At 61.9% G+C, this 19,920-nt stretch overlaps 5 protein-coding genes and 1 non-coding gene across 6 annotated transcripts; 4 read left to right on the forward strand and 2 right to left on the reverse strand.

Annotated features, from left to right (window-relative positions):
• Window positions 1-3,372: 3,372 nt before the first annotated feature.
• Window positions 3,373-7,612, forward strand: BXZ73DRAFT_51317 (nonribosomal peptide synthetase 12; the record flags this gene model as incomplete). The annotated part of the gene is made up of 17 exons (XM_048020604.1): window positions 3,373-3,916; window positions 3,976-4,029; window positions 4,090-4,178; window positions 4,230-4,322; window positions 4,373-4,400; window positions 4,481-4,549; window positions 4,616-4,680; window positions 4,733-4,959; window positions 5,042-5,135; window positions 5,223-5,264; window positions 5,322-5,357; window positions 5,424-6,199; window positions 6,265-6,317; window positions 6,377-6,462; window positions 6,518-6,866; window positions 6,986-7,372; window positions 7,443-7,612. 17 exons carry the CDS (start codon window positions 3,373-3,375, stop codon window positions 7,610-7,612), a joined length of 3,162 nt encoding a protein of 1,053 aa, XP_047875122.1.
• A 578-nt stretch (window positions 7,613-8,190) lies between these two features.
• On the reverse strand, window positions 8,191-8,263 carry BXZ73DRAFT_t153. Its single transcript has one exon. It is a non-coding gene; the product is annotated as a tRNA-Phe (tRNA).
• A 594-nt stretch (window positions 8,264-8,857) lies between these two features.
• BXZ73DRAFT_104061 (uncharacterized protein) lies at window positions 8,858-10,619 on the reverse strand (the record flags this gene model as incomplete). The annotated part of the gene is made up of 11 exons (XM_048015785.1): window positions 8,858-8,983; window positions 9,103-9,360; window positions 9,414-9,451; window positions 9,507-9,571; window positions 9,625-9,700; window positions 9,762-9,862; window positions 9,916-9,989; window positions 10,043-10,096; window positions 10,144-10,255; window positions 10,310-10,396; window positions 10,447-10,619. The coding sequence occupies 11 exons, from the start codon at window positions 10,617-10,619 to the stop codon at window positions 8,858-8,860; spliced, it is 1,164 nt and encodes a 387-aa protein (XP_047875123.1).
• Window positions 10,620-11,411: 792 nt separating this feature from the next.
• Window positions 11,412-12,899, forward strand: BXZ73DRAFT_79656 (uncharacterized protein; the record flags this gene model as incomplete). Its single annotated transcript, XM_048023140.1, has 3 exons — window positions 11,412-11,621; window positions 11,753-12,559; window positions 12,594-12,899. The coding sequence occupies 3 exons, from the start codon at window positions 11,412-11,414 to the stop codon at window positions 12,897-12,899; spliced, it is 1,323 nt and encodes a 440-aa protein (XP_047875124.1).
• A 372-nt stretch (window positions 12,900-13,271) lies between these two features.
• On the forward strand, window positions 13,272-14,690 carry BXZ73DRAFT_91545 (Mmp37-domain-containing protein; the record flags this gene model as incomplete). The annotated part of the gene is made up of 5 exons (XM_048026011.1): window positions 13,272-13,440; window positions 13,479-13,672; window positions 13,777-13,824; window positions 13,877-14,381; window positions 14,548-14,690. The coding sequence occupies 5 exons, from the start codon at window positions 13,272-13,274 to the stop codon at window positions 14,688-14,690; spliced, it is 1,059 nt and encodes a 352-aa protein (XP_047875125.1).
• Window positions 14,691-16,774: 2,084 nt separating this feature from the next.
• Window positions 16,775-19,334, forward strand: BXZ73DRAFT_51311 (high nitrogen upregulated cytochrome P450 monooxygenase 2; the record flags this gene model as incomplete). Its single annotated transcript, XM_048020603.1, has 9 exons — window positions 16,775-16,867; window positions 16,919-17,282; window positions 17,420-17,497; window positions 17,761-17,989; window positions 18,042-18,140; window positions 18,217-18,376; window positions 18,436-18,680; window positions 18,751-18,840; window positions 18,926-19,334. 9 exons carry the CDS (start codon window positions 16,775-16,777, stop codon window positions 19,332-19,334), a joined length of 1,767 nt encoding a protein of 588 aa, XP_047875126.1.
• Between the last annotated feature and the right edge of the window lie 586 nt (window positions 19,335-19,920).

The following is a 19,920-nucleotide window of genomic DNA, read 5'->3' on the forward strand; positions in this document are numbered from 1 at the left end:
TTCACCTTCAGCCCGAGGATGCATGTGGGAACCCCGCGCGCACAAACGAGGGCGGCTTCCTTGGCACGGTCGCGGGCGTGCATGTGCTTTGTGCTCCACATCCTCGGAGCGGCGGTCACCACGCCCGCGCCCGCGCGCCGAGCTGAACCCGAGGAAAACGGTGCGCACGGGGGGTTGGGAACGGGGGCTGCGCCACCGCGGATGCAATGATCCTCTTGCACGCCCACTTCTCCGAGCGCGCAGGGTGGTGTAGTGTGCGGGACCAGGTGCGCCGAGTTTTGCGGCGATACGGCGACTTCGCGCTGGATTGACGTCCTGAGGCTGCCATTGCATCGCCGACGCGACCGACGTTCTTTGTGTCCCACGGGCAGGTCGGGCATTTATTCATGCATCGCAGCGCGTGCGCCCCGAACCCAATCGCACACACCATTGCATCCTGCCGAGCGCTCGCTATTCGCGCGCGCGATGGCGCGAGGTGACGCGGACGATCCGCGTGCACACGTGTTCTGCCGGGAGCCTCCACGCGGGCTGGTCGCACCTTCCCGATGCGAGCAGAGGCATATGGACGATTCCGTCCCACGGACCACGGAATTTGCGCGCGTGGTCGGACATTATGTCGAGTACCTGTGGAATATGTTACAATTGAACTCGACGGGGCATCGCGGGCTTGCTTCGGCGCGTCGCTGGATGTTGGTCTGGCTCGTGACGTCCCTACGGGGCAGTGAATGAGACGGAGGAGTTCGGCGCAACGTTTGGTGGTTGTGCGCGTGCGTTTTTAGAACAGACTGAGGGATTCGTATCGGAAGTTCGCGATACGGACCGCGAGTTTGGCGCAGTTGGAGGGCATGTAAACTCTGACCGCTGGTAATTCGGGCGAATCGGGGGTTAGAGTGCTGTCATTGTGAATCTAGAGAGATGGTCTATTCGGCCAACGCTACAACCACCTATCTGCATCCTGCAGCATTGGAAAACGAGCGACCGTCACTGGCTGGGTCAACGACTCGCCCGAAGGCGCCACTCGTTGGAAAGAAGACCGGTCGACGTCAAGGGTCAGAAAGAGACAAATAATTGCGTAGGGGGACAGGGGGGAGCACATGGGCGGCGAGAGCGTCCAGAGTGTTGCCGCATGGAGGCCAGGTTGCGGTGTAAAGCGGATAGAACGACTGGCTGGAATATGGCGTCCTCGGTCCGCCTCAGGTGCACGGTCGACAGGACGTTCGCCGACAGCGCGAGGCTCTGGGTGATAGTGCGCCTCGAAGAGCTCGAGTCTGCTTGCCGGGCGGCTGCCTTGCCGTAATGCGCCACCCAAGGCCAGAGTCCGCGGAGATCAAACGTGGATGGTTGGCACGCGTAACGAGAGCCTAAAGGGAGCTGGGTGAGCCAGAAGAGCCCGACGCCTTCGCGGAAGCACCCCGGGTGTGCGAGATGGTGGATCGGTGGCCTCCCCGGCAGATTGTCTCGTCGACGTCGGGACGAGCTACCGGACTTCGGCCCCTTGTCAGCGTACAACCGGCCAATGATTGCTAGAGATATGCTCACCGCGAGCTGGGCAATAGTTCGCCGGTTTCGGGCCATCGTTGACATGAAGAACGCTTCGGATTATCCAGCGATAGGACCGGGCTATTCTGGCCGCGGCGAGCGAAGTCAGACTGGAGTGGTGGCAGAGCGAGAAGGACCGCTGCAAGGGAGCGGCATACAGTCGTCCGACGGTCGCACTCCGGAAATGTTCCAACCGAAGCCCCCGACGGCGTTCAATATGTGCCCATCTCGACGATGCCTGCCCGTTCGCTCCACTGCATGACTCCTGGTGGTCAATACGACGATATGAGCTCGAATAAAGTCTCCATTGGCACGAGTACTTGCCACTTCTCTCTTGATCCTCCTCCCCCGCCTCACTCTGGCCACTCCTCTCCTCGCACCTCGCGCCCCACGTTCACCGCCTGGTGCTTACTCATCCCAAGTCCAACGAGCCCGGCCGCATCGATCATGGCGATTGACACAGAAACAAATGCGGCTCGTATGCACAAGAGAACGAAATGGAGAGGGCCAGAGATCAATCGCGCTGCCTTCTTGAATCGCTTCAACAAACACGCCACCCAGGCCACCGGACCGCCCCGAAGCGCGCGGGCGCCGTCGTGGCCCACGCGAGCCCCGCCCTCGCCATCACACCGTCCGCGATAGCAACCCGTTCGTCGTCCTTGCAGCGCATGCGTGAGCATCGTGGGCGTTTCTTTGCGTGCTCGCCCCCAGTCACTGACACCACCCACTCAGCTCTCTGACGTGCGTACGTTTCTTATCACCACAAGGCCGCCCCCGTTACCTCCGCAGGAGCGGCTCTTGGACCACCGTGGTCGATTGAATGCATCTCGCCGGCAGAGGAAAACCTCCTCGACGACCGCACACGACCCGGGTCTACTCCCTCATCACGGGCAAAACATTCATTCATCTTCTCGACCTGATAGGCGAGCATTTTGGAACCGGTCAGTGAGCATATGCCTGCTTGCCGCGTGCGTCGCCCCCGACAGACCGCCGGCAACTGGTCCGCAGAGGATGCAGAGTGGCCGCAGACGTCGATGTCGACCGCCAGCTGTCCTTTGGTGAGAGCTTTCGTCCGCATCTGGCCATAGATCCGTACTAAATTTGGGAAATCCTCGGGCGGGTGCCATTCAGACGTCCGCGCTGACGCCGGCGCAGGTCTCCAGTCCACCGTTCACTCATCGACGCATGCCCAGAATGGCCTCGAAGCCTGAGACAATGCTCACATTCCCGGCCAACGCCCCTTCCAGCTCCCGTTTATCTCAGCGAATTCCCCATGTTCTTGGCATAATCCTGGCACACTCCCCATCTCTTCGCCTCCAGACCGCGGCCCGGCAGCCCACTTGCGCGCCTTCGTGATCACTTCGACGGCGCCCAACCTTGCATGCCGCGCTCCGACTCCCACATGCTGCCACCTTCGCCGGGCGATTTCACCGCGTCATCGGGCAAGAATCTCGACATGCCGATACGATCTTACACTCTCCATCCTCGCGTACCCCGCTGAGACAACCACCGTGCCTCGCATACGGTTGATCACCTGGCATCCACGCCAGAATATTCTTTCTTCGCCAACGTATCTGTGACGCTTGTGCCGGCCCAGTTGATGCAACATGGCGGGTATACGTCGGCGCTGGTTGCAGTGGTAGCAATCGCCGTTCCATCCGCCGCCAGGGGCCATGGCAGGGCACGGCCGAATCCGCACGCCCCGTACCATCTCCACCCTCCAGTCTACATCGGCAATATAAAGTGCGAATCTGTTTCCGCCAGTCCGTTCCCCCATCCCCGCCCCTCCCGGCTGCCTGCCTCCTCCTGTTTCAGGCCTTCCCCCCTGCAAACATGGCATCAACGCTCACTCCGCAGTCACTGTCTCTCGAGGATCAAGAGCAGTTCGTTCGCTACAGCTTCGGACCCCGCCAGTCCTCTCCCTTCAGCTGCGTTCACCATGCGTTCGAACACCACGCGGCCACCCAGCCGGATGCCGTCGCCGTCGAACACCTCGGGGAGTCCATCACTTACGGCGAGCTGGACAGGCAAGCAAACGTTCTTGCCCACCACCTCCGTGCGTCTGGCGTCCGCCCCGGTGTCCGCGTCTGCCTCCTCGTTGCCCGGGGCGTCCTCATGGTCGTCGGCATCATGGCCGTGCTCAAGGCGGGCGGCGCCTACGTGCCCTTGGACGGCGCCATCGTCACCCAGTCGACACTGGAGCACGTCCTCCGTGACTCCGACGCGAAGGTCGTGCTCACCCTGCGCGAGTACGTGCACCGTGTGTCCGGCACACCGGTCATGTGTCTCGAGGACGTTCCACAGCTGGCCCAGAACGTGTCGAAACCCGAGGACGTCAGCGCGCCAACAGATAGCATTTACATCATATACACTTCTGGTGCGTCCCCGAAGCTTCTGTCGCGCACCTCGGGACGGAGGCTCATGTTCGCATCACAGGCACGACAGGGAAGCCGAAAGGAGTGGAGGTCATGCACGGGAACGTCACGAACCGTGAGCGTTGCATCCGCAGCTCGCGCGGGCCCTACTGATCGGGACTTGGCGTGGCCACAGTCGTATGCATCGCTCCAGGGAGGATCGAGATGCAGCCTGGCCGCCGGGTGTCCCAGCTCCTGAACGTCGCGTTCGACATGGCCGCCTGGGTGAGCTCTCAGTTACCCACGAGTCGCTTCTCGCGCCGACGCCTGTGACAGGAAATCCTTGGCAGCCTGAGCAACGGCTGCACGCTGTGCGTGAGGGGCAAGTCGTCGAAGGAGTGGCGTGCGGTCATGAAGACGGTCGACATTGTGATAGGCAAGTGCAGGCTTCGATGCCCGTCGTGTCCGCATGTTCTGAGTTATTTTCAGCCACGCCAAGCATGATGGGTGCGCGCGCTTCTCTTGGGACTCCGGACGGGAAAGCAGATGCTGAACTGCGCGGCGCGCCCGGTGCCACCTCCTTGCAGCTCCCCATGACCCGGTGGACTACCCCAATATCAAGGTGGTGGCGACCGCTGGAGAGCCTTGTCCTTTACGTATGTCTTCGTGCTGCGCGACACCTGCATCCGACGTTGACACCTTGGCATTTGCCCGCGCCACAGCGCTAGCGGAGAAATGGGCCAAGTCGGCGCACTACTACAACAGCTGTGGCCCAACAGAGGCAGGCGTTGCTACCATAGAGCTCTCAATAACGCGCTCAACGTTGTTGCGGGTTTCAGGTGACCATCGTCAATACCGCGCACCTCCATACCCCGGGCGAGTTCCTTTCGATCGGAGCGCCCGTTCCAAACACCAACGTCTACGTGCTGGACGAGGACATGCGTCCGTGCCCGATCGGGCAGGCAGGCGTTATGTGGGCGGGCGGCGCGTGCGTCAGCAAAGGATATGTGAACCTGCCCGACAAGACCGCGGAGCGCTACAAGCGCGATCCGTTCGTGAACGACGGGTGCGTGGGCCGTTCGCTTCTCTTCTCGGCCGTCCGGGGGACCCCACGGTCCGCGGAGCTGTGCTGACACGCTCCTCGATAGAAGCTGCATGTTTAACACCGGCGATCTGGGCAGGTGGCGCGATAACGGCGAGCTCGAGCACTTGGGCCGCGTCGACGACCAGGTGAAGGTGAAGGTACGCACGGACGCCCCACCGCTTCCGGCTGCGCAGCAGCGGATCTTCTAGGGCAGGCTTCTGACGGTGTGCACCTGTCCGTAACAGGGCTTCCGCGTCGAACTCGATGGCGTATCGGCGGCGATGCAGGTATGGTTGGGCCACACCTTCTGCCCCGTTTCGGCTCCTCACGTACGTTGTGCCCAGACGTGCAAGTCTGTGAAGCACGCGACGGCTTTGCTGGTACGTCATGCGGTTGTCTGAGGACACCTTCTATCGTCCGCGATGGCTCACGATTCGTTCTACCAGGTTGGGAGCGAGCTGTGGGGCTTCGTCACGCCCTGTACAGTCAAGACCGAGGCCGTCTCCGCAGCCGCCTCTATCATCCAGCCCTACTACGCTGTGCCGACCAACTATCTCGCGATGGACGACTTCCCGTACACGAGCAACGGCAAGATCGACAAGCGCGCGCTGCGCCAGATGGCGGTCGACAAGATCGCCGCGGACAAGGCTGCTAAGGACGCCGCGGAGAAGACTGCGCAGGACGCCACTCTCGCCCCTGCCGTCTCACCCATCAAGACCGAATTCTACAGCGACAACGTCTACTCGGGAAAGCTCCTCGCCGACATCCTCGCGTCGCTCCCGCAGCCCCTCCCGGCGTACCACCAGAACGGGGAACCCGGTGCCCCCGTGCTCGTCTCGCTGGAGAAGCCACAGCGCACCCCGACCTCGTCGTCGTCGTCTTCGATCGTACCCGCGACGCCTGTCAAGGCCGATGTCTCAACCTCGACAGAGGAGGGCAAGGAGAGCTACATCTGGGACGGCTACCTCGACGACGAGCTCCCGGAGAAGACGCACGGGCACTACCTGCGCAACCTGCGCTACCAGGTCTTCTCGCTCTACCGCCGCCTGTTTGGCGTCGTCTTCGTGACCAACATGGTCATCTTCATCGCCACGCTCGTCAAGGGCGCGAACTCTCAGCACCTGGGACTGATCGTGGTGGCTAACCTCTTTTGCGCCATCCTCATGCGGCAAGACTACGTCATCAACGCGTTCTTCAACACCGCTTGCGCCATCCCTCAGAGGTTAGTCCCTGATCTTGCTACACAATCCCTCAGTTTCGCTAATCTAATCCAACGTATCTCAATAGCTGGCCGCTTGCGATCCGTCGTGTCGCTGGGCGCGTATACCACATTGGAGGCTGTAAGTGATCCGTTCAGTCGGGGACCGCAGGTTTCGTCTTACATGCTGTCGCGCTTTAGTGCACTCTGGCTGTGCGGTCAGCGGGGTCGTTTGGCTCATCTACTTCACTGCCAGGGCAACCTGGGAACTTTTGAACAAGCAGCAGGTGAGGTTGAGTGCGTTCTGCCGGGAACGTGCGGCATCTAATATAGGCGCTTCAGATTTCGGTCGCAACTGTGGCCATAACTTATTTCATCCTTATGCTCCTTTTCGGCATCGTGGCTCTGGCCTACCCAAAGCTCCGCTCAACGCACCACGACACCTTTGAGCGCACTCATCGCTTCCTCGGATGGTCCGCGACTGCCCTGGTATGGGCTCAGGTCGTGCTCCTCACCAACGACTACCGCGCGCCTGGAGAGACGCTCGGCCATGCTCTCGTCAACGCCCCACCCTTTTGGCTCGTCGTGGTCATGACGGGCTCTATCACCCTCCCGTGGGTCCGTCTGCGAAAAGTTCCAGTACGCGCGGTCGTGCTTTCCAAGCACGCGGTCCGTCTGTACTTCGACTACGGTACGCCCTCCTCATCGCCGCCCTTCCGACGTTGACTGATTTCCCCCGGTCCCTCATTCTCCCCCTCTCCACCCTTCCCCCCGTTCTTTCCATCGCCGCTTCGACTTCCCCGCCTGCAGTCACGACGAAGCCTGGACACTTCGTGCGCCTTTCCGAGGCACCGCTGCTCGAGTGGCACGGCTTCGCGTGCATCAACGAGCCGGGAAAGCCGGGCTACTCGCTCGTCGTCTCGCGCGCGGGCGACTGGACGTCGAAGATGATCGAGCAGCCGCCGACGGAGGTCTACGTGCGCGGCGTGCCCTGCTACGGCGTCCTCCGCATCACCACCCTCTTCCGCCGCGTCGTCTTCGTCGCCACCGGCAGCGGCATCGGCCCGTGCGCGCCCTGCATCCTCGCGCAGCGCGTGCCGATCCGGCTGCTCTGGACGTCGCCGAACGTCCGGCAGACGTTCGGGGACGACTTCGTCGACGCCATCCTCGAGAAGTCCCCGGGTGCGGTCGTGTACGGTGCGCCCCTCTCTTCCCGTCCCAGGCACGCACGGAGGCTGACCGGCGCTGCCCGCCCGCCTGCGCGCAGACACGCGGAAACACGGCAAGCCGGACATGGTGAAGCTCACGTACCGCCTCGTGAAGGAGTTCGACGCCGAGGCGGTGTGCGTGATCTCGAACCAAAAGCTCACCCGAAAGGTCGTCTACGGCATGACCAGCCGCGGCATCCCCGCGTTCGGCGCCATCTGGGACTCGTAATCGCCGCCGCTCTCGCACACATGCGCATGCATATGTCTTCTCTCCCCCTCCCCCTCCCCTTCTGCGGCCCTGCTCTTCGAGATGTTTTGGATTCAGCGCGCGCCCTCGGCGTGTTTAATAATGACCTTTCACGTTTGACGTTCACGGACTCCGGCGTCGATTAGCAGTGCGTTCATAACGCGCCCTCCGTATCCCTCCCTCCCTCTCTTCCCCCCACCATGCTATATCGGCACAGGCTCGCTTAGACAGGCCGTTCGGCACACACACATCGCTATAGTCTTCTCTCACATTTCGCACTCCCGTCCTGCGGATACCTTTCTCTATCCGCATCCAGCCCCGCAATTTCGTTCCCCGTACTTCCGCATAACGCTCAAAGCGCTTAGCATTCCGCTTCGATTCACGAGCACTCACTGTATTATTAGCATGGGTAGTATGTACTGTAGTACCAATTTCCGGTCGCACTTTCGCGGGATGGATATCGACCAGAAATTTCCATCAAGTGTACACAACAAAAACGTGTGATTACGGGGAACATATCGTTCAGTTTTACGGCAAAACAGTTTGGTTGTATTATGGGATGCCAGGAGCGTGGATTGAACACGCGACCTCCAGAACTTCAGTCTGTTGCTCTCCCAGCTGAGCTATCCCGGCTTATTTGAGTGACCACGCATATTATATACGGACACTGTTTGGGGAATGCATGAATGAATGCGAAAAGAGGAGTCAAACCAGTGACAAAAAACTAGAGGTTATGACCACCGCTACTTTCTCCATGATTGCGGACTGTGGGGCCTCCTCACCCTAACGGCAAGTTTTGGGTACCAAACTTGGGGTACCTCGGCTGGCACGGAATACAAACACGGGCTTCCAGTCCATTGGGCACCTTCAACTGTAACTAGATAGTAGTAAATACGGTTGAATGCATCATCTCGATGCTATACAGAAAGCAGCAGCTGCAAGGACCGCAAAGCCGCTCGCGGGCAGCAGCACGGAGCGTTGCCGACATAACAAAGAAGGCGAGTACACTGTCCATCGTCTGGCACAAGCGACGAGTATCCGTACACGTTCCCGCTCCAATCCGCGCCGTCCCGCAGTGGACGGCATGTGGGCCTTCAGGGCCCACCCACCAGAGCCAGACACGTGGACGTCCAAGAGTCCGACCGACCGAGCGGAATGCGAAACTGGTTCCCCCGCCGAAGGTAGCAGCAAGCGGCTCGCAAACGAGCGCAGAGCCTGTCGCAAGCCTCACTCCTCGGGGCTCGTCCCGAGCGCCTCGACCGCGGCCTCGACGTCCGTCTTCCATGCCGGCGCGGCGTCGTCGTCGTCGTCGTCGTCGTCGCGCTCGAACGCCTCCGACGGCCGCTTGATGACCTGCACGCCGCCGGCGTTGTGCACGCGGGCGGTGAAGTAGTTGTGCCGGCCTCGCGGCGCGCGCGGTCGCTCGCGGTGCTCGCGCGCGGGCGCGCCGCGAACAGGTCCGCGTCGTACACCGGCATCGGCGCGGAGATCTTCGGGCGCGAGGACGGGGTGGGGGGGCCGGCGAAGGAGGTTGGGGTCGCGAAGGGCGTGAGGGGCGAGAGCGGGGCGGGGGGCGTGAGGGGCGTGAGGGGCGTGCCGGGTATCTTGTGGGTATCGGTGGAGTAGATGGAGGAGGCGGAGATGATGGTGTTGCGGCCGTTTCTGGTGTCGCGTAGGTGGGAGCGAGGGAGGCGGCGGCGGATGAGGGAAGACCAGACGCGAAGAATTTCCTGGTGAGCGAAAGGTGAGGAGAAGTGGAGCATGGGCTCAAGCTGAGACATACACGTCGGGTGGCAAAGACGAAGAAAAACATCAGGCCTCCTGCAGAGACAAAATTGTGAGGCATTGCGCGTATAATAGAGTGCCAGACACTTACCAGATGCGGCAAGCATATCGGGGGCAACGCCAATGTCCACATTCGCGACAGTGACCAGGTGGAGGCTGGTCTGGAGGCGTTAGTTGGGTCGGCACAGGTACGAATGAGAAACACTTACGCAGCAGAAGCGGCCGTGTAGAGGGTGAACAGAGCAATACGAAAGATCAAATGAAGATCAATCTCACTGGGGCGGCCTGCGCGTCGGAGTGTTTGCCAGCTGCATGAAAGCAGTACGCCCAGATGTACTACACCAACAATCAGCCAAGGAATGAGGACCATGAGATTTGTTGAGATTACCCTGCAGTGCGACCGCGGAGAGGGATACTATCCCGGCAGTAAATGCGACAGCATTGTTGCTGGAGGTTAAACCGGGTCAGCCCTGTGTGCCGGATGGAAGAAGGGTACATACTTTGGAGCCCAGTCCATAGAACAGTAAAAGTTCTTTCCTGAACGGGTGGTTTCCCCCGGATTGTTAAGCGCAAACTTGGGCACAAATTTGTAGTTGAGCGTTCAGGCCATGTAACATTACGACTTACCGGGATGCCCACGGACATAAATGCGATGTATGTGATGTAAGGAATCACAACGAGCTGTGCGCATTCTCAGCCCCTCTCCGCAACGCTTAGAGCTGACTTACGAGGAGAGATGTCAATTTGTGAGTGGCGGGATCCTTTAGCCCTTCTCTGAGCTGTGCAGGGGTGAATGTTGACCATGTGTCGTAGACAAGCGCTAGCGCTGCCATAGAGGTCCTGCGTACCGGGGAGATTGACTCCAGTCGCGCACGCGAAGAGCGAAGTACTCACAGGACTGGCATGGGTGTGATCAATATAGCCTGGGCTTGGCACAGGCTCTTTCCTGGCTCGGCTCCCACTTGCTCGCCTTTATAAAAGCTAAAATCCAATCAGTGGATATGCACGCAAAGAAATAGACGAGAACGCACAGCAAACATGAAACAATTCCTGAAAATATCCAGGTGAAGCAGGAGCTGACTACCGGGATAGGTTGTCGCGCGGAGCGGAAAGTCAAGCTGGTGGCAAGGAGGATGACAAGAAGGATGTGGCCTGCAGCGATGTTGAAGGCTACCCATACGGTGGTTTCGGGAGAGATACCCATGGTTACGTGGATAGCTTGGATCGGTATGTCAACCGAAGCCGTGTACAAGCTCCGGGGGGCGAGATAGCGAAGGAGGAAGTAAGCTGAGCCGAGTGGCCAGTGGGAGAACGCCTAGTTGGCGAAAGGAGTGTGGGCGCCGGCAGGAGAACAAGCAGAGGTAGACGGATCGCTATTAGGAGGAGGGAAGTGCCCCCAAAGCAGGTGGGAGGGAGCCTGAATGAAGTGGGGGGTTCGGAGACCTGATGAGGGTAAAAAGGATGATGGAGGGAGATGGAGCATGGCTCGTAGCGACAGAGAGCTGCACAGGAACCCAAGAGGAAGTCACGAGGATCGCATTCCCTGCAACAAACTGGAACTCGGGAGGGTAGGGGATGCGGCACAATCCGGTGGAGACACTCGACGTCAAGGACGCGGAAAAACCGTTGGGTGCATGGCAGCTGCGCTTTCTTGGGTGTTCCAGGCACGGCCGAGAGCCGTTGACTCGGTTGAGCAACGCAGCATCATTTTTCAAACGTTTGCAATGATTGGGACAGAGCTGAGAGCTCGTCATCGACCGCTCTGTCATGGTTTAGCAGCGTGTGTTGAATCGGCCGAGGGGCAGCAAGTTCAGGCTTGTGAGCTGATCTTCAGACGACAGAACGCACAAAAGAGCGGCGGTGAACTGCTGAATAAAAATGAGTCGCTGCGACGAAACACCGGGGTCGACACCGATCGCGGTTGCTACCTTACCTGAGGTAGGAAGGGAGGAGGAGATCGGGGTGCACGGTGGCGGGCGCTGGTGTGTGAGCGCCGATGGGCGTCGAGCACGCATGCCTCGGCCTGAGCCAGCCTGAGCTGAGCCTCGCCAGTCTTCGCCCTCGTCTTGCACACGCTCTCGCATCTCTCTGGGCCTGGAACGAGTGTGCCATTCTTGTGGCGTCACTCGAAACTCGGCTGTGGGAACCCGGCATCCGCCCGGAAGGCCGCACGCAGTTTCAGGCCACGACTGCCGTCTTTCCGGCGGTCTGAGCTCGGGACGTCGCGTCGACGTTCGCCATCCAGAGGATAAGAACATCTTTTCTCGCCCTCGTCCTCGCCCCGCATCCCCTCTTCTCCATGTCGACCTGCTACCAACGACCCCGGTCGGTTTCCAGGCCGGTGTCGTCTCAGCCAGCCGTGCCAGTCCTGCCGACCAAAATACCCCCGTTTCCTCCTCCCTTGACGACTCAATCTATGTCTTCCCGAACCCTTCCACCACTCCACCCTTCAGCCCTCCAAGCCCATCTTCCTCCCTCTTCTCCGCCCCGACGGATTTCGATCCCAGCGACACCTTTTCACTTGGCTCGCGTTCCCGCTCTTGCTCGAGCGCAAGGCCGACGTTGGTGGAAGACCCCGACAGGACAATCACCGGTCCTCGAACACGCTACATCTCCCCCAATGAGCTCGAGATCGATGTCGAACTGTGGGACTTGGAATCCACCACCGACGCCAGCTCCATCCTGCGGGACGAGCTCGAGGCCGAGATTGAGCGCACCAACGCACGCGGTCTCGACCTCGCCTTCCTCCACAACGCTCGCAAGCCCCACCGCGCCAGGCTCCCGCCCGGGTTCCAAGGGCCCACCTTCTCTATGCTCCCCTCCGCGCTCTGCACCCCGCCCCCGACGCCGAACGCGTCCCCGTTCGCCACGGCGCGCTCGAACCGGTGGACGGAATGGGAGCACACCGTCCGCCCGCTCGCGCACCGACGCTCGCGCACCCTCTCGCGCCTCCGCACCTCCACGCGCCCGCGCTCGCCGCACCCGCGGATCAACCTCCCGCTGCTCTCCGTCTTTGCAAGCGCGCTCTCCGTCGATCTCGAGGACCCCGCGCTCAGCTTGCTCACCCGAGCGGACCCAGGAGACGACGAGGCGGTACTCTTCCCCGGGCACACCACCGCCCAGCTCCTCGCGGGATCGGAGCAGGTAATGGGAAGACGAGGGGTGGGACGGAGAGAAGGACGAGGGGGACGAAGAGGAGGAGGACGCCGAGGAGCGTGACGATGAACAGCCGCACGGCCTCCCCAAATTGCTTCTGGCATCCATCGCCGACCAGTCTGCCGTCGCGCTGCGGTCGCTCCGGGAGGGGCTCCTGTGCGTGTACCGCGCCGCCCGCCATCCTGCCCCTTCCCGGCCCAACGGCCTTGTTCGGCCTTTGGCGCGTCGTAGGAGAGGTCTATGCCAGGGGCGGCCAGGCATGGAGAGAGGTCTGGGCGATCCCCGCTGCCCGCAGTGCAGACTAAAAGGTGCTATGTTCACGTTCTGAACCTTACGACGCTTTGCCCTGGTCATGAATTCACGCTCCACACACATCCGGCCAATATGTAGAATACGTCTGTAGCCTAGTCTTCCTGTAGCTTCGGTCAGTGATGCGAATAAAACAAGCACTTTGCAAGGTACCTGCATCCCCGTGCGCCCTTGAATTTGAATGCACGCTGGACAGTCACTTTCCGGCGGTCAGCTCGGAATCTACGCGGGACGGGGTGAAAGTAGCGCCCGGCGCAGCCGCCTCGCGGACGTGACCGCGGCGTCTTGCGGGGAAAGCAGGCAAACCCGGATGTCCTCCGCCGACCACCATCCTGCGCTTCCCTCTCCTCTGTTGCCCACTGCGCTCGCTCATTCTGCACATCTAGTCGCCATGCTCGCTCGCACTCACGCCCGCCGCATTCCAGCGGCTCTCGCTCGTTCTCTGTCCACCGAGCCTGCGGCGTCATCTGGCCCTCAGCCCCCTCTTCCTCCCCCTCCTTCGACCTCCGCCTCGGCAAGCCAGGCGAAGCTCACGAGGACCCGTCTAGGGCCCACTCCTCGTCCAGCATCGCACGCCCACAGGCCTGTACTTACGCAGCTCCCAGCATCCTTCGGACGAAACCAGATCCTTCCCGTACAGACTCCACCCGCGCGCTCCTCGAAGCGGTTGTCGCGCGATTCGACGCCCCTATACGCTACGCATTTGCGTACGGTCGGGGTGTTCGAACAAGAGGTTACACCTGCAAGCGGGGAAGCGGTGGAGGGAAACCGATGCTCGACTTCATGTTCGCGGTGACCCACCCGGACCACTGGCACTCAATAACATGAACCAGTTCCCGGGCATTATCCCTCGGCGCAAGGATGCTGGGATCGTCGTTTGTGTCGAAGGTGGAGAGATTGCACCTGGTGTGTGGTTCAACTCGATGGTCACCATGAACGGCGTGGTGCGTTCTCTCTTTGTGCTCTCGGAACCCCGCTCACAGCCAGACGGCACAGACGATTAAGTACGGCGTCACGACGGTCGACAACCTCTGTTCAGATCTCCTCAACTGGCGCTCGCTCTACCTCTCCGGGCGGATGCACAAGCCGATCCGGATCATCAAGGACGACGCCCGCGTGCGGCTCACGCAGCAGGTGAACCTCACCTCCGCCGTGCGCACCGCGCTCCTCACGCTCCCCGCCGGCTTCTCCGAGCGCGAGCTCTTCGCGCGCATCGCCGGCTTCTCGTACGCCGGCGACGTGCGCATGCTCCTCCCCGCCGAGAACCGCGGCAAGGTGGGGAACATCGTCCGCAAGCAGGCGCCCCAGTTCCGCGAGCTCTACCACCGGCTCGCGACCGCGCTGCCCGGCGTGCACTGGCCCGCGCACGCGGACGCGCTCGAGCAGGACGTGAGCCCCGCGGCGCGCGCGGCGCACCTCCGCAAGCTGCCCTCGCACCTCCTCGCGCGCGTGACGGGCCGGTACGCGGCGCGGCGGGCATCCCGCCGCGCGAGGCGGACGAGTCGGTGTATTGGGCGAAGCTGGGGGGCGACCCGGGGCTGCAGGGCACGATCGAGCGAGGTGCGTGTTCTGTGCTTTCTCTCTCCTCCCTGTGCACGATGCGGGCCCGGATGGACCCGGGTGGAGGCACAATGTCCGAGGCTGACACACGCGCCTGTTTTCCGTAGAGCTGCAAGGAATCGTGCGGGGGCCGTCGACGGTCCAGACGCTGAAGGGCGTCGTGAGCGCGGGCCCGGTCAAGAGCGTACAGTACGCGGCGCAGAAGGTGTCCAAGTGGTGGACGGGCTCATCCTCGAGCTCGCCGTCATGATGCGCTCTGCCCCGCCCTCCTTGTATGCACGACCGTGACCACGATCCACTCCGCGCGGGTATTTTGAGCGGAACTTGTAGATGACTTTAGAATTACCGGCCGACCGACCACACCACCCTCCCTCTCTCCCCAATCACTTTCGCTCGTCGTACCCCCTCCCACTTTTAATCCGGTACTCTACTCCACATAGATCGCGGTCGGCATGGCTCATATGGTCAGACAACTGTATCAATAATGTTGCACGTTGCAGATACACTCCTCTTGGATATGTCTCGGTCGGTTGAGTGTTCTATCTCCCTGGCACCTGTCGTCCGCTGCGGCCAACATCGTTGACCCTGGGAGTCGATGCGTCTGTGCCGGGTGTTTCAGCTACAAGCATCCCTTCAGTCCGTCGTTGCTTAAGCCTTAATTCCAAGCGCTAGGTGTGCCGTCTTTGATCTGACGTTCAAGTCACGGATCACAGGCAACTACAGATTGGCATTTCGAAGGCGATCACACGGTACATGTTCGGTAGCGCATATGCATTCACTCTAACCCGCCTTCGAACAATAAGTACTCTAGTCCTAGCTCGCTCCGGGACGACGTCGCCTTCAACGGATCTGCCCTTGGCATGTCCAACGCAACTCGGCCGCAATCCTGTTGGCCTGAAATTAATTATTGCCCCCGTCTGCACGCTGTAGCCAACCCGCCAGCCGCGAACGAACAAACAACCCGGCGCATTTGCAACGGCTGACCGGCGTCTCGGGAGCGGAGGTGCTTGGCCGTAAATATGTTCCGCGCGCGAGGACGTCCAGCAGTCGCGTCCAGAGTTCCATCCCCGATTCGCGACGGCCGGTGGCGACGCCGATATCTCCTTGTCCCCCTCAGTCGGAAGAGGCACGGCTGCGCGCCGACCGAGAAGCGTGTGCGTGTGCGAACGCTGCCGGCGACTCAACGACCGGGTTCGAGTCGGGGATTGCGTCCTCTCCTCCGACCCGTCGCGAGGGGGAGCTGTTGCCGCGACGGGTGCGCAGGATGCGCATGCGTGTGCGAAGCGTGCGACGCCGCGCAGGCGGCGAAAGATGAGTTACGAAGTGGGCGTGGGTCATCGGGTGCGGCTAAGCAGCTCGCTCGCTTGAAGTCAGGACCCGTCGGGGCTCTCAGTGCGTGCCTTCGCTTGCGTCGGGCACTCCGCAATTTATTCGCTTGCTGTCTTGAAGTCAGGGTTGGCACGAGGGTGAGGCTAGCACGAGGCTACCGATCGACGGCTAGCTGCGGGCGACGGCGCCGCCCGGTGACGTCCAGGGACATCGCGGTAGACATAGGAATGTGCAATGTGGACCGGGCTCTGACATAACAATGTGATTCGAGGGATGATAGTCATCCTTAGCCTCATGTCTCAGCGTCAAAATGTTGTTCAAGTGGTGATTAATGGAGCACTGGCTGTCCCGAAATTCAGCCGAACCGGGAGAGGTTGAGCTCGACCCAAGCCGCCGACTGATTAAATGGACAGTGGTATTCTTCACGTGGAATCGGCACCTCACACCGTGTCTGTTCAGACAAGTCGTGGGCTGGACGTTGAGAGAGACCTTGCGAAAGCGTGCTTACGCATGCGATGCGCGACATATCGACTAGGCGCCGCTCCGCGTCACCGGGGGTCTGGTCGCCTCTCCTGCCACCCAACACACACACCAACCGCGTATGGCACAGATGGCCCGCGACGTCGCCTGTCTGCCCTCTCGGGCGCACCTTGGCCTCGTCCATGGCCCCATAAAGCTCGGCGTGAAGCGATATCGCTCGTCGTCCGTCCCTCGCGTCCTGCTGTGCCACGCCCCATCCTCCCCGTCCCTGCACTCACACTTGCCACCCACTCACCACCTTTTCTCTCCACAGCCCACCCCACTCACAGAAGCTTCAGGGCTTCTGGTGCGCTCCTGCTGGCCTTCGCGAACCCGTTCGAATCGAGCTCCCGCGCGCCTTCGCTGCTTAGGAACACGATCGCACGCCTTATATCCCTCCTCGTCCCCGAAGGCCGTCTCGCACGCGTCCCCGCTCCCATCTCTGATACCTGGTCCTTTACCCGTCTTTCCGCTCCTCTCCTCCAGATGAACGCTACCCGCTTCGACGCTCTCGCCGCGATCCCATCCATCCACCTCGCGCGCCAAGAAGCCTACATCCTCTCTACCGCCGTTGGTTTGGTAAATCTGTCCCCGTAACCTCCAGTCCCGCTGTTGATTGCGCGTATCCAGGCCATCTACGTCGTCTTCAAGCGGTACGAGCCCGTTCATGTCCACCACCACTTCTGGCTCCTACTGGCTCCGCCCCTTCTTCTCTTCACCCTCGTCCTCCATCAACATTTCCCACTCTCTCCCATCCGTGGAGTGCTCGTTGCCTGCGCCATGCACTGGGGCACAATCATCGCTGCGATGCTCCTATACCGCGCCTCCCCATGGCACCCGCTCGCACGCTACCCCGGCCCATTCGTGTACAGGCTTTCCAAGCTCGCGCTCGCGTGGACGACGAGCGACGGAAAGCAGTGGTTGCACGTCAACGCCCTCCACGACCGCTACGGAGACATCGTGCGCATCGGTGCGTTTACCTCCTTGGCCGATCGTGCTATGTCTCAGACGTGAGCTGATTTTTTGCTTTCTTCCCCTCAATTCTACCCGACCGCACGCGCGCGTGGTTGATGTGCCCTGGCCACCGCTTCGCCGCTCGCCCGCTCTCACCTGCGGCTCGCCCGTCCTCAGGCCCGAACGAGGTTTCGCTCCGGAACGCGTCCGCCATCGTCCCCGTCCTCGGGCCCAACGGGCTCCCCAAAGGCCCACGTAAGTCGCGCTCCCCCCTCTCCACCGCCGCGCGAGAAGCCCCGCTTACCGACTGATGCCTGATCCCTCGCGCCTCGTGCTCCCCCCACGTTCCCGCGTCGCTCTCGCTCGCCCAATCGCCTCCCCCCTGCGCACACAACTTCATTATGCACGCCACGCGGGTCAACGCGTGCTGTGCCCGCGTTCCTGTCGCCTCGCCCCCGCCGCTTGCCGGTGCCAACGTGTGCCACCCGTCATGATCCCCGGGCCCCGCGCGCGCGCAGACTGGGCGGGGCGGAACATGACGGACAGCGCGCAGCAGCTCGTGTCGCTCGTGGACGTGCGCGAGCACGCGCGGCGGCGGCGGCCGTGGGCCCGCGCGTTCAGCGGGCCCGCGCTGCGCGGGTACGAGGAGATCATGCGCCGGCGCGTCCGCCAGCTCGTCGAGCTGCTCGCGCGGCACGCGGCGGAGGACCGCGTCGCGGACGTCGGGAAGTGCGTCGGGAGCTTCACGTGAGTGCGCTCCGCAGGTCGAGGGCGTCGCGAGCTGACCTGGCGCGGGCAGGTACGACTTCATGAGCGACATGGCGTTCGGCGGGGGCTCGGAGCAGATGCGCGACGGGGACAAGGATAGCATTTGGGCGATCATGGAGCAGGGCCTTGCGTGAGTTCTTTCGGACGCGACACTGACTGCAGGCGTGCGGGAAGGCGCTGACCTTGATCTCTCTTTCTCTCTGCAGAGTCTCGCAGGTTATGGGTCACTGCCCGTGGCTGGGCATCTATCTGGGCTACGTACCGATGGCCGCAGCTCTGATGAAGGCACTTCTCGATTACGGCGAGGAGCGCGCCCTGATCAGGATCAACAGCGGTTCGCTCTCCAAGGACCTCTTCCACTACCTCGTGCGTAACCGCTCCTCTCGCCCACAATTCACGCTCAAAAGCCCCCGTTTCCTTCGCAGAACAACGAGGACGGGATGGAGAAGTCCCAGCCGCCGCTGGCCCAGGTCGCCATCGACGGCGCGCTCGCCATCGTCGCCGGGTCGGACACGACGTCCTGCGTGATGACCAACATCTTCTTCCTCCTGCTCACCCACCCGGACGTCTACGCCCGCCTCCAGGCCGAGGTCGACGCCGCGTTCCCGCGCGGCGAGGACGCGATGGACGCCGCGAAGCACGCGGACATGCCGTACTTGAACGCCGTCATGTGAGCCCCCCGCCCCATCCCTTCTCCTTCGCCGCAAGGAGCCGACTGACGTCTTTTCGGCGGCGACCAGCAACGAGACGATGCGCCTCTTCCCCCCGCTCCCCAGCGGCAGCCAGCGCGCCACCACGCGCGAGACCGGCGGGTGCATGGCCGGAGAACAGTGCGTGGCCTCCCCGCTCCCGCCACGAGCATGCGCAGACCCCTGACCCCTGCTCCCTCTCCCTCTCCCTCTCCGCGCCGTGCAGCTACATCCCGCCCGAGACGACGGTGAACGTGTCGTTCTACGCGATGCACGTCGACCCGCGCAACTTCGCCCCGCGCCCGGCCGAGTTCTGGCCCGAGCGGTGGCTCGTCGCCGCCGGACAAGCGTCTCCACCGTCCGCCGAGGAGGCGGAGGAGGAAGGCGGCGGCAAGTTCGTGCACAACGCCGCCGCCTTCCTCCCGTTCTCGTACGGGCCCGCGAACTGCGTCGGCAAGGCGCTCGGCATGCAGGAGCTGCGCGCGGTGCTCGCGCTCGTCCTGCAGCGGCTCCGGCTCCGGCCCGCGGAGGGCTGGGACGGGCCGGACGCGTACCGCGCGCGGATGCGGGAGTGGCTGATCGTCACGAAGCCGCCGCTGCCCGTGCGCGTCGAGGTGCGACCGGGCAAGTTCTGAAGTGGCCCGTGCCAGGGGGCTTGTGCGAAACGGTTGTGCTCCATTTAACTTACTCAAAGTCTGACCCAGGGTCGGACGACCGCCCCCGTGATGAGGTTCTTGTGTTGTACTTGTGCTCTTACTACTTACGCTTGCTTTCATGCTTCGCGCTTTCGACACGCTCTCCCACGTATTGCTTACGATTTCGTCCTGTATCTAGGGGCCTGTCATGTTAAGTAGCACACGCGAAACACGCAACTGTTGAGCCTAACGCGGCCGGTTAGGGCCTGATTATTGCTACGCCCAGAAGGAGGGGGACAGCGAGCTACTCGTACAACACAAAGCTGAAACAGCACCACGGACTCTCGTGTTCGGGATCAGGGAGCACGGGGCGGAGAGGCGAGAGGGAAGGGCAGCGGTAACAAGAATGATCGACCTGGATGCGCATGTGTGACACGAATCGTTTGAGACCTGAGTAAGAGGGTGCGGGAGCAGAATGAAAGAGCACTGCCGACGGCGCTACAGTCTGGGAGGGGCAAGAGACCGGCGACGCGGGGGGAAATGAGTAGGGTCTTGGTGCTTGCGTACTAGGACTTTGGAAGGGACA

Source organism: Epithele typhae, assembly GCF_022376455.1.
Source record: "Epithele typhae strain CBS 203.58 chromosome Unknown BXZ73scaffold_47, whole genome shotgun sequence".
In the NCBI taxonomy this organism is placed as follows: domain Eukaryota; kingdom Fungi; phylum Basidiomycota; class Agaricomycetes; order Polyporales; family Epitheliaceae; genus Epithele; species Epithele typhae.